This window comes from Mizuhopecten yessoensis, unplaced genomic scaffold (genome assembly GCF_002113885.1).
Source record: "Mizuhopecten yessoensis strain PY_sf001 unplaced genomic scaffold, ASM211388v2 scaffold6719, whole genome shotgun sequence".
Lineage (NCBI taxonomy): Eukaryota > Metazoa > Mollusca > Bivalvia > Pectinida > Pectinidae > Mizuhopecten > Mizuhopecten yessoensis.
In genome coordinates, this window is record NW_018406690.1 from 1,199,138 (window position 1) to 1,212,738 (window position 13,601).

Here is a 13,601-nt window from a genome sequence, read left to right on the forward strand (position 1 = left end):
TAGTATACACAGACATTGCCACCTCTGTATCTATATCAATATCGTTTGAAATACTTTTTTGAAAACATACATTTAGTCTATTTATAAGAAGATATTTACATTTGCTCTGCATCCTTCCACTGCAATGCATTGAGAAGGCAAATGTTGGTTTGAGACAATAACAACATTTGCTATTGTAACGTCATCAATTTCTATTGTAACGTCATCCATTTCATTGTTGTCAAGACTTAATTTGCTGTTCAGAGAACTGTTCGAAGTATTTATTTATTTTTATTTATTTATTTCCAATTCAACAGACCCAAGGGTCCACTAACAGAATGGATAACAACATTACAACACAAGTATAAAATATCACAGTCAGTTATGCATGTAACACAGACTAAAAGATATTCATATGTAAAACAAAAGGAATTAGTGATAGCAAATATTCTTTAACCGTACTTGAACTCGGCGAGAGAGGAACAAAACATATCACAGTCTGGTGCAAAAACGAGATAGTCAAAATTACTTTGAATCCGGTTTAAAATAGTATACTTTCTAATTTATTCTACTTCTCTGGCAGTAAAACTGGTTAAAACGAGTTGATCGTAGATTACGACCAGGGACTAAAAAACACATTTGCTTGACTAAATATGGACAATCAAAAGCACTATTAACACATTTGTAAAGAAATACACAGTCTAAAAATGCCCGCCTATGTTCGAGGCTAGGAAGATTAAAATGCCTACAAGTGTCAGCGTAAGACATGGAATTGTAGTCAACGTGTGCCTTAAAACATAAAAAAAAAATCAAAAATTTACGCTGGACAACTTCGACCTGGTGAATTAAATATGTTTGGTAAGGAGACCAGATCTGACAACAGTATTCTAACTGACTCCTGACAAGACTTATATATAGAGACCTTAAAACAGGTATTTGTTTAAAACTTTTACATGTACGTTTTATAATACCTAGCATTCGCATTGATTTGGAAACAGTACGTCTAATGTGGGTACTAAAACTCATTGAAGAGGTCAGCCAAAAACCAAGATCTTTCACACACCATTCATTCTTCAGGTTGTCGCCGTTCATCGTGTAATTAAAATTCATACATTTCTTCTTGTTTGTACAAATGACCTGGCAGCACTTCAATTATAAGTAATTATATTAACTTAATAAAGCATAACTACTCTATGAAAATGTAAATATGAATAGTAAATATTTTAGCAAATGTTGTTTTGGTCCTATAACACACATTGCTAATGCTGACAAACTTAAATTCATTGCTTAATTTGTGTGATCGTATTACACCTCCAGACATGTTGTTTGAGTATTTTTGATGTGTCTATGATATTTTTGTGTGTGCAAGAAGATATACTTAACACGAGGAAGATGTTAAGTCTGTCGTATCTTTTATTTTCACTTCTGGAAGATTAGCGAGGAGCCAGTATAGTTGTATGTGGTAACAATCATAAAAGTATATGAATTAAAGAATCGGGCAGGTATCTAATCTGTATTTGTAAATAGCTTCATAGAAAAACAAAACAAAAACCTGGTCTACTAGAAGACGGACACTGTTAATTTCCATTGCAATATCGAAAGTCTGCTCAATATTCTTTTAAAACATTCAACTAAAATATTAAACATGCGGGCATCCTACGTATCTATGTATTTTGCTTTCCTGGTTGCACAGTGATGCTTAAGTGCGACTTCTATTGACAAAAATATTAGTATCTGCGATTGTTATTTGTAGACAAAAAAGTGGTATTCCATGTCTTTCAAAAGTGAAATTAGTTTAAATGATGTACAGGCGACATATAATGTGGAGAGGTTTATATTTGAAGAGAGGCTTTTTCAGATAACAAAGGCGATTAAACGTTTTCCATTAACTTAAATAAGCTGTACCACAATGTGTTTTACTGCCGTTCCTATTGTGGTAAGTATAGGGCTTAGTGGAGTCTATTATAGGCTAGTTTGATAACAATGCGTAAGCTCATAGGGTCTTTTGTCAACCAGAACAGTATCACACAAATTATTTTTATCATTTAACACGAAATAAATAAAACAAGATATGATATATATCACTTACCTTTTCAAATTAAATAATAAACACTGAAATAATTACTTTTCAGTAAATTTCAAAAGTCACAACAAAAACGATGATATTGATTGAGCTGTCAAGCCATCGTTGGATAGGGTTTATAGCTTAAATGTATAACAGATGTTTCAACTAAAATAAACTATGAAGGATTATAATAAACCTCGGTAGCAGCTGGGGAGCCAAATTTACATTTACACCATACTACATGTGTTAGTGGTCTGCATCACCCCGTGTTCGTGTCTCCCAGGTATAAATAATGGGGAAAATATCACACAAGAAACTGGAGAAGTCAGGTATGTTATGAGAATAATTGGGTAATAACGACATATGGATGTCAACCCGCCATTGCTTTTTCTCTAGGCGTAGTTGTACCACTTGCAACTATTTTGTAATCATTAATATCATATGTGAAGATTTATATGCAATAATATTAGCAGAAGCATTTTAACAAGCAAATTATTATACTAAAATGAGGGATGACGCTAAAGGCGTTTCAATGGATAATAATGATAAACGAACAAATAGGCTTAAAATGAAGCTAAATGACTTTAATCTAATGTGTAAATTTGGCTTTTTGCTTTACCAAGAGGGAATGACAGGCGAGGTGGATCGCAAGAGAGGTCATTTTTCATGTTTTCTCTAGTTCGGTTGTCATTTTTCTTAGAACTTTAGGGGCAGATGTTTTAAAAGTCATGCATCTGAGTTGTTAAATCAGTGACTGATACTTTTAAGTAGGATTACCACAAAGTAAACAGGTATCAACATGTCCAGTAAGTATAAAGCCATAGTAGTCACTATCCTGGAATGCTAGTAGTTTGTTCGCAACGAAAACCTTATTGATGAGCCTGATTAATGTATTTTGCTTCAAAACTTCACTTTGTCTCAGATAAATATGTTCCATTGAATCTGCCGAAAGGCATAACGACAACGCCACACGTGGCGAAGAAAACGTTTACAGGTCCGTAGGCCATATGTTGTGAAGGTTTACCATATCTTTTTTTTTCTTTGGGGTTTCCTCAGTACCTTTTGTTCTTTGTTTTGTATTGAATTGAGTTCGGGTTCTGCATTGATAAACTGGTGATACGTTATTTTCAGATTTTGAATTCCCTTGTGTACTGCTTACGTGGTACTATTTTCTATATAATTTTCCAATATTTACCAGGTAACGCTGCTTTCACCGTCATCCTTGTCATCGGAATATTCACGGTGGTGAATTATCTGTTCCCGCTGACTTACAGAGGGACATACAGGAGACTGATCACGTCGGCGATTTATCCATCCAACGACAAATCCTGGGCCAACAACCTTCTCCTATGTCCGGAAAAAATCGGTCGACTTGGCAACACAATGTTCCAATATGCAAGTTCCTATGGCATAGCTAAGGAAGTACAGAGGGAACTCGTACTTCCAGTGGATGACAGGCTATGGAAGTATTTTCATATAACGGCAAAGGCTGTTTATAATAGGACATTCACATGCGAAAGATGGAAACACGAACGAATAGATTTTACCGGAATATGGGAGAAACATATATACGAAAAAGTAAAGAGATCTCCCGAAAATGTCATGCTAAGACATTATTTTCAATCATGGAAGTTCTTTGAAAAATATAAAAAAGAAATTAAACTTGAGTTTTCTTTAAAAGACTCAATAAAGAATTCAGCGAATAAAATTATCCGTGATACTGCCATTACATTTTATCCTATAGGAACGGCTGTGACCTTTATTGGTGTTCATGTAAGACGTGGAGATTATCTTCGTATAAGGTTTTCATCGTTTGGTTACAATATAGCCCCGTCAGATTACGTTATACGTGCTATAAAATACTGCCTATCGAGGTATACAAATCCAATGTTTATAGTGTGTACAGAAGATGTGGAGTGGACAAGGGATGAACTCAAATCCCTCCCTGACGCACACATCGAATTTGTGTTTCATGAAAACTCACCGGAAGTTGATTTTGGACTGTTGGTGGCATGTAACCACACTATTATGACAGTCGGGAGTTTTGGATGGTGGGCGGGATACCTAGCCGGAGGTGACGTCATCTATTATAAATATCCTGTTAGAGAACATACAAAAGCACGAAAACAGTTTGACAGCAATTTTTCTGATTATTTTTATCCAAACTGGATCGGTATGGAGTAGATGAAAAAATGGCCAGTTCTAGTTTCTGTACAACAATCAGTAAGCAATAACCAATTATTACAATTACTTCATTGTTCTTGCCTATTTCACACAGACAGAATAACCCGACAGTTAACCAGTCCTTTTTGTTTATTATTTAGTAAACATATATGTGAACTGTCGCCAGGATACCTCTTTTTTTCTTTACACACAATCTTTTCTGCAGCAGTCTGAATGTTATCTCGTTTGCGCATTGAAAAAAACCCGTATATCATATGGCGCAGTATCTAATGTATATCAATATAAAAAATATAATGTCAACACACAAGGCTTAATTCGGAATTTGGAGTTGATACGGAAATGGAACAGGCGAAAAGACAACAACAAGAAAGATATCACAACAAAAGGAATAGTTACCGTTTACTTCCGTGCAAGAGATGAATGACAGCCAGGTGAATTGATACATAAGTAATATATATAGCATTAGCTACAGCATAAAACGCGTTTATAATCTACAAACCTCTTTCTTATGTTCTGAAGATAGGTGACATTTCCTTATACCATTGGTGTCGGTCACACTTGTCCTTCCTTAGTTATTTAACTGTCAACGAAAGCAAAGAACTATAGCTAAAAGTCTGCTCATGACAAATTAATATTCATTAAAAGGAAATGCCGCAACATTGTAAAGCCGAAGTAAAAAAAATGTTTGCTTTTTAAAAACCCTTAAGACTGGTATGAATATAAATACCCACTTTTTTTTTTTTGGGGGGATGAATGCGAATATAAATAACACGAATATGTTACTGTATGATACTGTATAGCATTGTATGCCAATGTACGACATCGTATAACATCGTATGACATATAACTGTATGTCACATTTTGACAATGTTTTTCATTGCATGACACAAGATGATACTATATATTAATTATCACAACACCACGATATGTTGTTTGTGACTGAAATGGTTATTGGTTTATATACTAACCATGCTATTTGGCGAACAGTATGAATTGCATTAAAAAAAATTCTCTGATCATCTCTAGTGTTTGATTCTTTCGAAATTTTCTCTCCTCACAGATCTACCCTTATTATGTTGTCAATAGAAATGCATTTTCCTTAGAAGCTATATTCAGTTATTAAGGTAGGTCCTCAGTAACTTAAGTGTGGAACATCAATTCCTATTCTTCAAATCGATAAAAAAAAATCCGAAGTTTTAGGAATACAATAAAAACCTTATCGATATCTAACAAGAACATCTAGAACATGTAAACACTTAGACAGTTTAGCAGTAACGGCCTCGAGCTGAGCAATTGTGCACCACACATTCGTTTAAAACAATTCCATCATAACAGAGCATGCGGAGGAAGAAGATAAACGCATTTTCATTTTAGTGATATTTACTCAATTAAGAGGTCTTGTAAAAACTAATAAGTTATATTTGTAAAACGACGATATTCCGGACAATAAAATATTCTACAAGTCTTGTATTTTCTTTTTCACATTAAATGTACAGTAATGAATCCAATATCACTAAACACTGTTTCAAGTATGCGATACAGCATTCAGGAAATTATATTTGCCTGACTGGGATATACATCTTATGTATAGGATCTGTTTAATATTGAATTTTCTGACACTTCTAACCATGTATAATTATATGAATTGTAGCCTTAATGATATTTTTAAATTTAAGTACATAACGGGGACAATGAAAAAAACATATTAAGAGGAAAGCATGGTATACATAGCAAGAGGCTCGACACATAAAATTCGGAGGACTAGACAAGGTAGGGACACCTAGTTTCAATGAGTCATTATTTATATATTTAATACTGATATATAAAAACACTCTTGTACACAGATATATAATGGCAGAAAAGTCATTTTTTGTTGACTCTTAAAAGTCATGTTAGCATTGTTATAAAAACAGATATGTTAGAATTGAATAAAAGGTGGAAACGACTTATACAAAGCTACATATGATGAGTCTCATTAATGTTATTTTATAGAAACATATATCCTGATTATTTTGATTACTCAAACATCTAATAACTTCTGGAAGTTTAGAAATCTGATAAGTAGATGCGATCGTCAATGTGTTGAACAGTAACGGTCCTGTCCCTACACTTTGTGTGTACAGCTCTCGTTTTCCTTAATTAACTTATTACGATAGTCTGACAACTCCTCATACTACTTTCAATCAAATCAACCTTAGCTTTTCTCTCTCCCATTATAAAGAACTATACCTTTCAATTTTCTAGTTCCGGGCTTTATGATAGAGAGGCTCATTGTCGGTATTACATTTGTGTTGACAACGCGCGGTAATTAAAGAAACGAATGTCAGGAGAAGTATCTCGTCAGGTAAAATGTAAACATGTAAATATTAAAAGGTGGGATTCGTGCCTATGTTAAAATTCCCATAGACCCTGCCTACTCAAGGATTTTCGTGAAACTTTACAAGTACTTCAATCATACCATGATCATGACTGAACAGAAACAGTAACTTTTATTATAACTTGTATCATTATCCTTTAATTTGGAAAAACGAATGTCAGATAGTATGAATGCATGCCAGATTTCGAGAAGGGGTTGGGGGAGGAAGGTTTTTTAGGTCAAATAGACAGATGTTGTTATATTACCTTAATTTGCCTACTAATTGTATTACATTTTGGCAGAAAACAATCAGTGTTTGGTTTTGGTTTTGTTCCATACTTCTGTATCAATCACCCATCCTCCCATAGCTTACGGGGAGGGGGGGAATATATAAATTATCAGCGCACTAGCTAGACGGGGACACACACAAAAGACCTTCAAAATACTAATAGGACTCTCTACCAACTGGGCTATCACAGACGATACCCCATATCAGCAAATAACTGACTTTTTAAAATTAGACACTCGTTTACAAGATAGTTCTGATGAAGTTTGCTTCGAAGCATTTCCCAGAAAGTATAATATACCAGCAGTATGTGCACACATTCCAACAGTTCGCTTACCTGTAGGGCAAGTACAGTAATAGTCTTTGATAGGGTCTGTGGATAATGATGAATCCAGACATTGTATTTTGTTTGTGATTTATGTCTAGAATGAATCTTACCCCTGAGCAAACCAGATGAATGTTGATGCACCCAAACCTCAAAGTCACCTGAGGAAGTAAACTGTTCCGCTATATATCATGCTGCTTGCTAAACAAGTTCTGGACATACTGTATACAGGTTTTGAACTGAAAAGAATTCTATAGTATTATAGTATAAGAAACTAGTGTAAGACAATGTAAAAACTTAATGAAGATGAAAGGAGAGTGAACATGTAGTCATAAGACAATAAAAAATTAAAAAGAAATAAGCAACACAGAACAAGTTGGAAGGAAAGCTTGCAAGGCAGCCAGACAGCAAATGTGTGTTGTGAGCAAGGTATACTGGAGTGGTGTTATATAGCATGGCATCAAAAGGTGGCTGCCTCCAAGGATGTCCTCTAGGTCCAGTAGACTATGTTCCCGGTTCTCAATTTAAATTTTTAAAAATCACTGATGTTAACAATACCCTAAAACGATTTTTAAAGACTTACAAAGATGAGACATCTAAGAAAACTTATATAAATAGACTTTGAATGTTCAAGTGTGATTTTTGTGTTCGATATTTTTAATGGAGTGTAGTCATTACTGACTAAAAACATACAAAATACATATTAATAGAATGCTTAGTGTCTCCACAATCATAATTTGAAACATCTACAAAAATCAATCCTGATTGTGTGTACTTATGACATCAAATATCGGGGTACCCCCTAATTTTCAGGTAAAACACCAATACAAGCCCTTTCTGCCTTTTCTTTGCAAGCTTTAAAATAATAATATCAGTTTCTGAAGTGGTTTCGCCCGAACATTAAAATTGCAAAGTTTGAATAAAATCCATGCGTGTGCAGATTAAGAACCCCACCTTTTATCGACATTTTCCATTCTCCTCGTGTGATGTGAATATAATCCGATTTATATGACGAAATCGTTATGTCTTAAGTCGGCAAGTAAATGTTAAAATATTCCACCACAGAAAGACGCTAATTACATGGAAGGTTAGCTCCATCAAAATTGTCGGGCAATCTCCTTCGAAAGAGAGTAGATTCTCTGGGTACTTATGTGTTATTTTACGCTCATTAGTTTTATTGACAATATGTAAAAGAAGTTAAATTTAATCTTTACTTAATTTGCTAGCGATAAAATTCTTTTAACAGATACAGGTTGATGCAGTTACACCATTCCCATACTGCTTAAGTAGGTATTTTGAATTCTACATACAGTGATATCACTATGAGAGTTTATTTACCTGTATTTATTTGAAAAATATGGCATTCCTATTCTCTCTCTTTTATTTCTACATAATACAGTTTTTATCCCCATCTATAAACATTTGTTGGAGGATTTAAAAGACTTCTACAAATCTGTACATAAACTTTATTCACAATCATTCGTATAAAAATGAATACAAAATAATAGCTACCGTCCAGCTAAAATCAATGTAGCTTGGACTACGACATTTAAAACCCTACTTGTCGTTTGATCAACCGGTCACAAGCGGCTGAGACCAGTTACGCAATGTACTTATATACATTTCTCTCCCTCACATTTGTACATGGAATTAAACCGGTGATGTACCCTGAAACAAACTAGAAATGTCGACAGGATATTTTATCTTACGCCATAAGAAAGGTATAAACTACGGGGGAGGGGATAACAGACAGCTATAATGTAAAATGACCTCACAAGCATTCAACAATTCTTGAATAAGCTTATTTCATTAGATGCTTTCAGATATTTGTCAAATATATTTATACAAACTGTCATAATGTTTAATTTACATGTATATTTTTTCCCCCAACAGGTCTTGTGTTGATGTCATTGATGATGGTGATTATGATGATTATCCTGGAAAATATCTCCATCCACTTGTCTTCCAAAAGCAACGAAAGACCAAACAACACATTTTCATCTCGACAATCTACTGCCATGACGGTATCATCGGACGTTAGGAAAACGCTGAAAAACGATTTTAAACTATGTCCAGGCGCAATAGGGCGTCTTGGTAATCAGATGTTTGTATATGCAAGCACGTATGGCATAGCAAGGTCTGTCAACAGGACACTTGTAATTCCAAAGGATGACATTTTACGAAATGTGTTCAAACTGACCGCACATATCATGCCAAATCGTTCCCTTTCCTGTGCCCGATGGAAGCATGTGTATCCGAAGTTCAGTAGCCGCTATGATGGCAATATTAATAACAGGGTGATGGGTTACAAAAGTGATATTTCGCTGAGGAAATATCTCCAATCTTCGAAATACTTTGAAAAGTATAAGTCAGAAATTCTGCTGGAATTCTCATTGAAAGATGAATTAAAGGTGGTGGCAGATTCAATTCTATATCAAGCTGCGAAATCGTTGTCGGTGGATTCTGAAGGAAATACCGTCACATACTTGGGGTTCATATTAGGCGTGGAGACCTATTGGTGGAAAGGAAGGTACAATTCGGGTACAATGTGGCCACTGGGACTTACATTAAACATTCCATAGCATACTTCCTGTCAAAGTTCTCTAATCCTGTGTTCATCGTATGTTCTACTACATTAAACTGGGCTAAGCAAGAACTCAGAGACCTAACTAATGTACATATAAAGTATGTTTACACTAAAAATCGGCCGGAAGTGGACTTTGCCGTGTTGGTGGCATGTAACCACACCATTATGACTGTAGGAACGTTCGGATGGTGGACGGGATACCTCGCCGGAGGTGACGTCATTTACTATAAATATCCAGTAAGGAATCATTCAAAACTGTGGGAACAATTAGATTCAAGTTTTTCAGACTATTTCCCATCCCTCTGGATAGGAATGGGTTAAGTGGCAAGTTCAACGTTTGAGAATCGGAGAAAACACAATTAGAGCAATTGAGAAAAAAGCAAAGCGATAAGAACAAGTTTTAGTGTAACAATTGTTTTTATACTACAAATGAGGTATTATAACTCTGGCATCTTATTTATCTTTATTCATTTTACAGAATTTACTCAAGAGTAAAATTAATGTATTTGGCATAGACTTACCCTGATGTTTAGTTTTAATCAGTGATAATTTCTTTAATTGTATATAGGAACTATAATTGTTTTACCTGCTAATGCTAAGGAAAAAGACATATATATCTTTGATCAGCTTTTTCACTTAATAATGTTCAACTGAGGAATACAAACTAGGGTAAGTCTGGGTGTACCTCTCCATCATGACATGACCGAGCACTCAAATTATAACTGGATACATCCAGGTACTCTAATTAAGATGAAATTTTAACAAAAACATCCCTCCTTAGCTACACTTTCTTCTTAAGGTGTAAAAGAATCATAAATTTAAAATATTTTTCAGATACTTTTCTTTTAAAATAAATCTGTTCTATCCAGAAAAACGCCGGAAATGATAGTTAAATGAAAAATGCCTTGTGAAAATGTTATAAGATATTTATTGAGTTGTCGCAAAAAAGTTGTTGCACAGGAGGTTGAAATTGGTATTGAAATTGAGTAAATGAAGCATGCAATGTAGGTTCCATTATCATTTATGAGGATTAACGCAGGGATACAAACGCTTGGATACAAAATCAAAGTACTGAAAGTCCTGAAAGCAAAGGCAAAAGATATACCAAGATAAAAAAAATATTTGGAATGGGGAACAAAGTAAAGACAAAGTGCCCTTCATATTACCTGTCGATGTTGTTATGAATCCTAGTTTTATGTAAATGTGTAACGCTTCTTTAATGTACAGTATATCTTTATAGGTTTGTCAGAAGAGGGGTACCAAGTTTTTTCTAGAATATATCATTTTAGACCTTAAGATAATTCATTTGCATATGAATCGCTCCCCTTTATCCATATTTCAAACGTTAAAAACAGAAATTGGCATTTACCCCTTTGGCCAATAACTGATTATTTTCAACCATTACAGCCAAAATTATTGCCTTATTGCTTATAAATCATAAGCAGTTTTAGTTAAGTTATTGACAAAGTTTCATCATATTCAAGTCATATTTGACTAAATTATTGTGGAAACCAGCTTCAGAGCTTTTGTTGTTGAATAATATCCTCACCAAGTTTCATCAGAATATGGCCTTATCAGACAAATTTGGTGGGCAAAACCATTGAACAATCAGAGCGCAGTATGCTAATTGATTTATTTATGCATGGATTTCGCTCGACTTCGAACTAATCGTTATCTTGTACAGCGTGGACATTGATAAAAAAAATACTAATACAATCCGATACATTGTTGCATGTTTCAATATTGAATAAGATAAACAAAATATATACACACACACACACAAGATTAAGAGAGTAACATTATTTTCCCTCTATTTCCATTGCATAATTTTTTTACAGATTTTTTTTATAACATATGTGAAGCTTTATCATCTATATGGGCCAGCGTTTGAAATAAGATGTACATATCAATTTCAAATATATTTGAAAAGAGTACTGCAAATGTACCAGCTAGATCACATTCTATGTTACAATCAAAATCGTCACGGTGTCAACAAGCCGTGTTTAAAAAGAACACGGCCACAAACCGAACGGTTGTTTCAGCGTGTCACTCACTGCCTCTGGCTCGTCGATTGGTCGATAGAACGTTTGAGGTCGGTGTCGTCCTTGATTTTAGAAGCAGTGTACAACATTGTATCTTTTTCGGAGACTTGTTGTTTGCGCGCATTGGCAACTTCAGATTACGCATACACGTATATGGAAATGTAAAAATTACATTGCATGTACATGTTTCAAACCCTGTGTCATGACTTGAATATTTCGTTGAATGTGAACATTTTTGTGAACTGTAATGGTATTTCTAATTATAAGAGGGCAAAATGAAGAACATTATAAATGCTTGAAAGCTCTCCATACCGGCCGCTACACTGAAAAGTAATACCATAGAACGGTGCAGGATTCGACAACTCATTCACTTGACTTTTGTAACGTTTACATGCAAATGTATACGTGTTAAATATATTTGTAAATGATTCAAGCCACATACATATATATCTATATCAATTAATTGCCATATTTGACTATTACGTTGAGAATATCAACATGCTATTGCGTATATGCATTAGCATGATACATACACAACATATACAACAGAACAGAACGCACATTTCAATAAGTTATTCTCTTTGGTAGCAGAACTAAATGTAAACAAAATGATCATAAAAGTCAGCTTATAACAGCACATCTCCTGGGGGCTGAATACATCCAAACTAATTACTTAGATGGTGGTAAAACATGTGTACATAAAAAGGTACCAGTAACAAAACAAAATTATCTCCCTTTTTATATGTTAACCTTCAAATTGAAAAGCCTGACAAAGTTGAAACAGTACTCTTGATGAAAAAGAAGGAAATACTATCTTGAACCGCAGTAAAAGAAAAATGACAATTTAAACACACGCACTTATATATTCACTGGTTTTCATCATCTCAATACAAAAGATGAAACAGAGCACATTTTCTTTCATCCATTGGCATATTATCATGAGTGTAAAGCAACTATAACCCTTGTTGCCAAGCAAATACCAGAATTAAGAATTGTTGTGTTATACATTTATTGCTATCTTTTCAGATTTTGCTAAAATGAACACAAGTTTTGATTGTCTTAAGCTCATCATATCAATGTAATGCATGAAACTTCACCCAGAAGTTATCTTACAATGACATCACAATCCACCTCATATTTCAATCACTCTTTTCTATTTGTTTCAAGAAAATCGAAACTAACCAGGAAACATGGAGATGTCCATTGCACTCCTTTGTTTTTGCAGGTGCTTAGGAACTTTATCTGTAGATTTTGGGATTGTATAGAACAACTGTGCCCCAGTATGAGGATTTTTGGTTTTTAGACATTTTGTCATAAAACAAGTTATGTTCAGATTTCAAACAGAAGATACTTTCAAATTGAGCAAACTCAGAAAAGGTTGAAAAATAATTGTACTATTTTATCTATAAAGCTATGAATGATTACTGTTTTAACAGGTTAAGTTTCTGAATTGGAAACCGAGCCCTGTGTGACCTATTAATGATCATTAGATAAGGCCAAATTAAACAAATCTTGTGTTTCTGCTAACCCCACAGGTACTGGGCACACTAGTAGTAATATAATGTGTATATACTGTATAATATATTATACACATATTACTTATTAGTGTGTCCAGCACCTGTGGCCAACCCGATCTACCCTAAATTTGTGTATCTACAATACCCTTAGGTTTTTATTGGCAGATAGTGATATGCACTGTTAAAGTCAGAAATCCTGTTCTATATATTAAGCGCAAAAAAGATATTTTTTGATTAAAAAATAAAAATGCCTAGCCAGT

The 13,601-nt window shown here is 34.3% G+C and overlaps 1 protein-coding gene across 1 annotated transcript; it reads left to right on the plus strand.

Annotated features, from left to right (window-relative positions):
• The first annotated feature begins 2,287 nt into the window (after positions 1-2,287).
• On the plus strand, positions 2,288-9,777 carry LOC110452484. The gene is made up of 3 exons (XM_021501045.1): positions 2,288-2,373; positions 3,243-4,118; positions 9,089-9,777. Exons 1-3 carry the CDS (start codon positions 2,337-2,339, stop codon positions 9,775-9,777), a joined length of 1,602 nt encoding a protein of 533 aa, XP_021356720.1. The 5' UTR covers positions 2,288-2,336.
• The last annotated feature ends 3,824 nt before the right edge of the window (positions 9,778-13,601 follow it).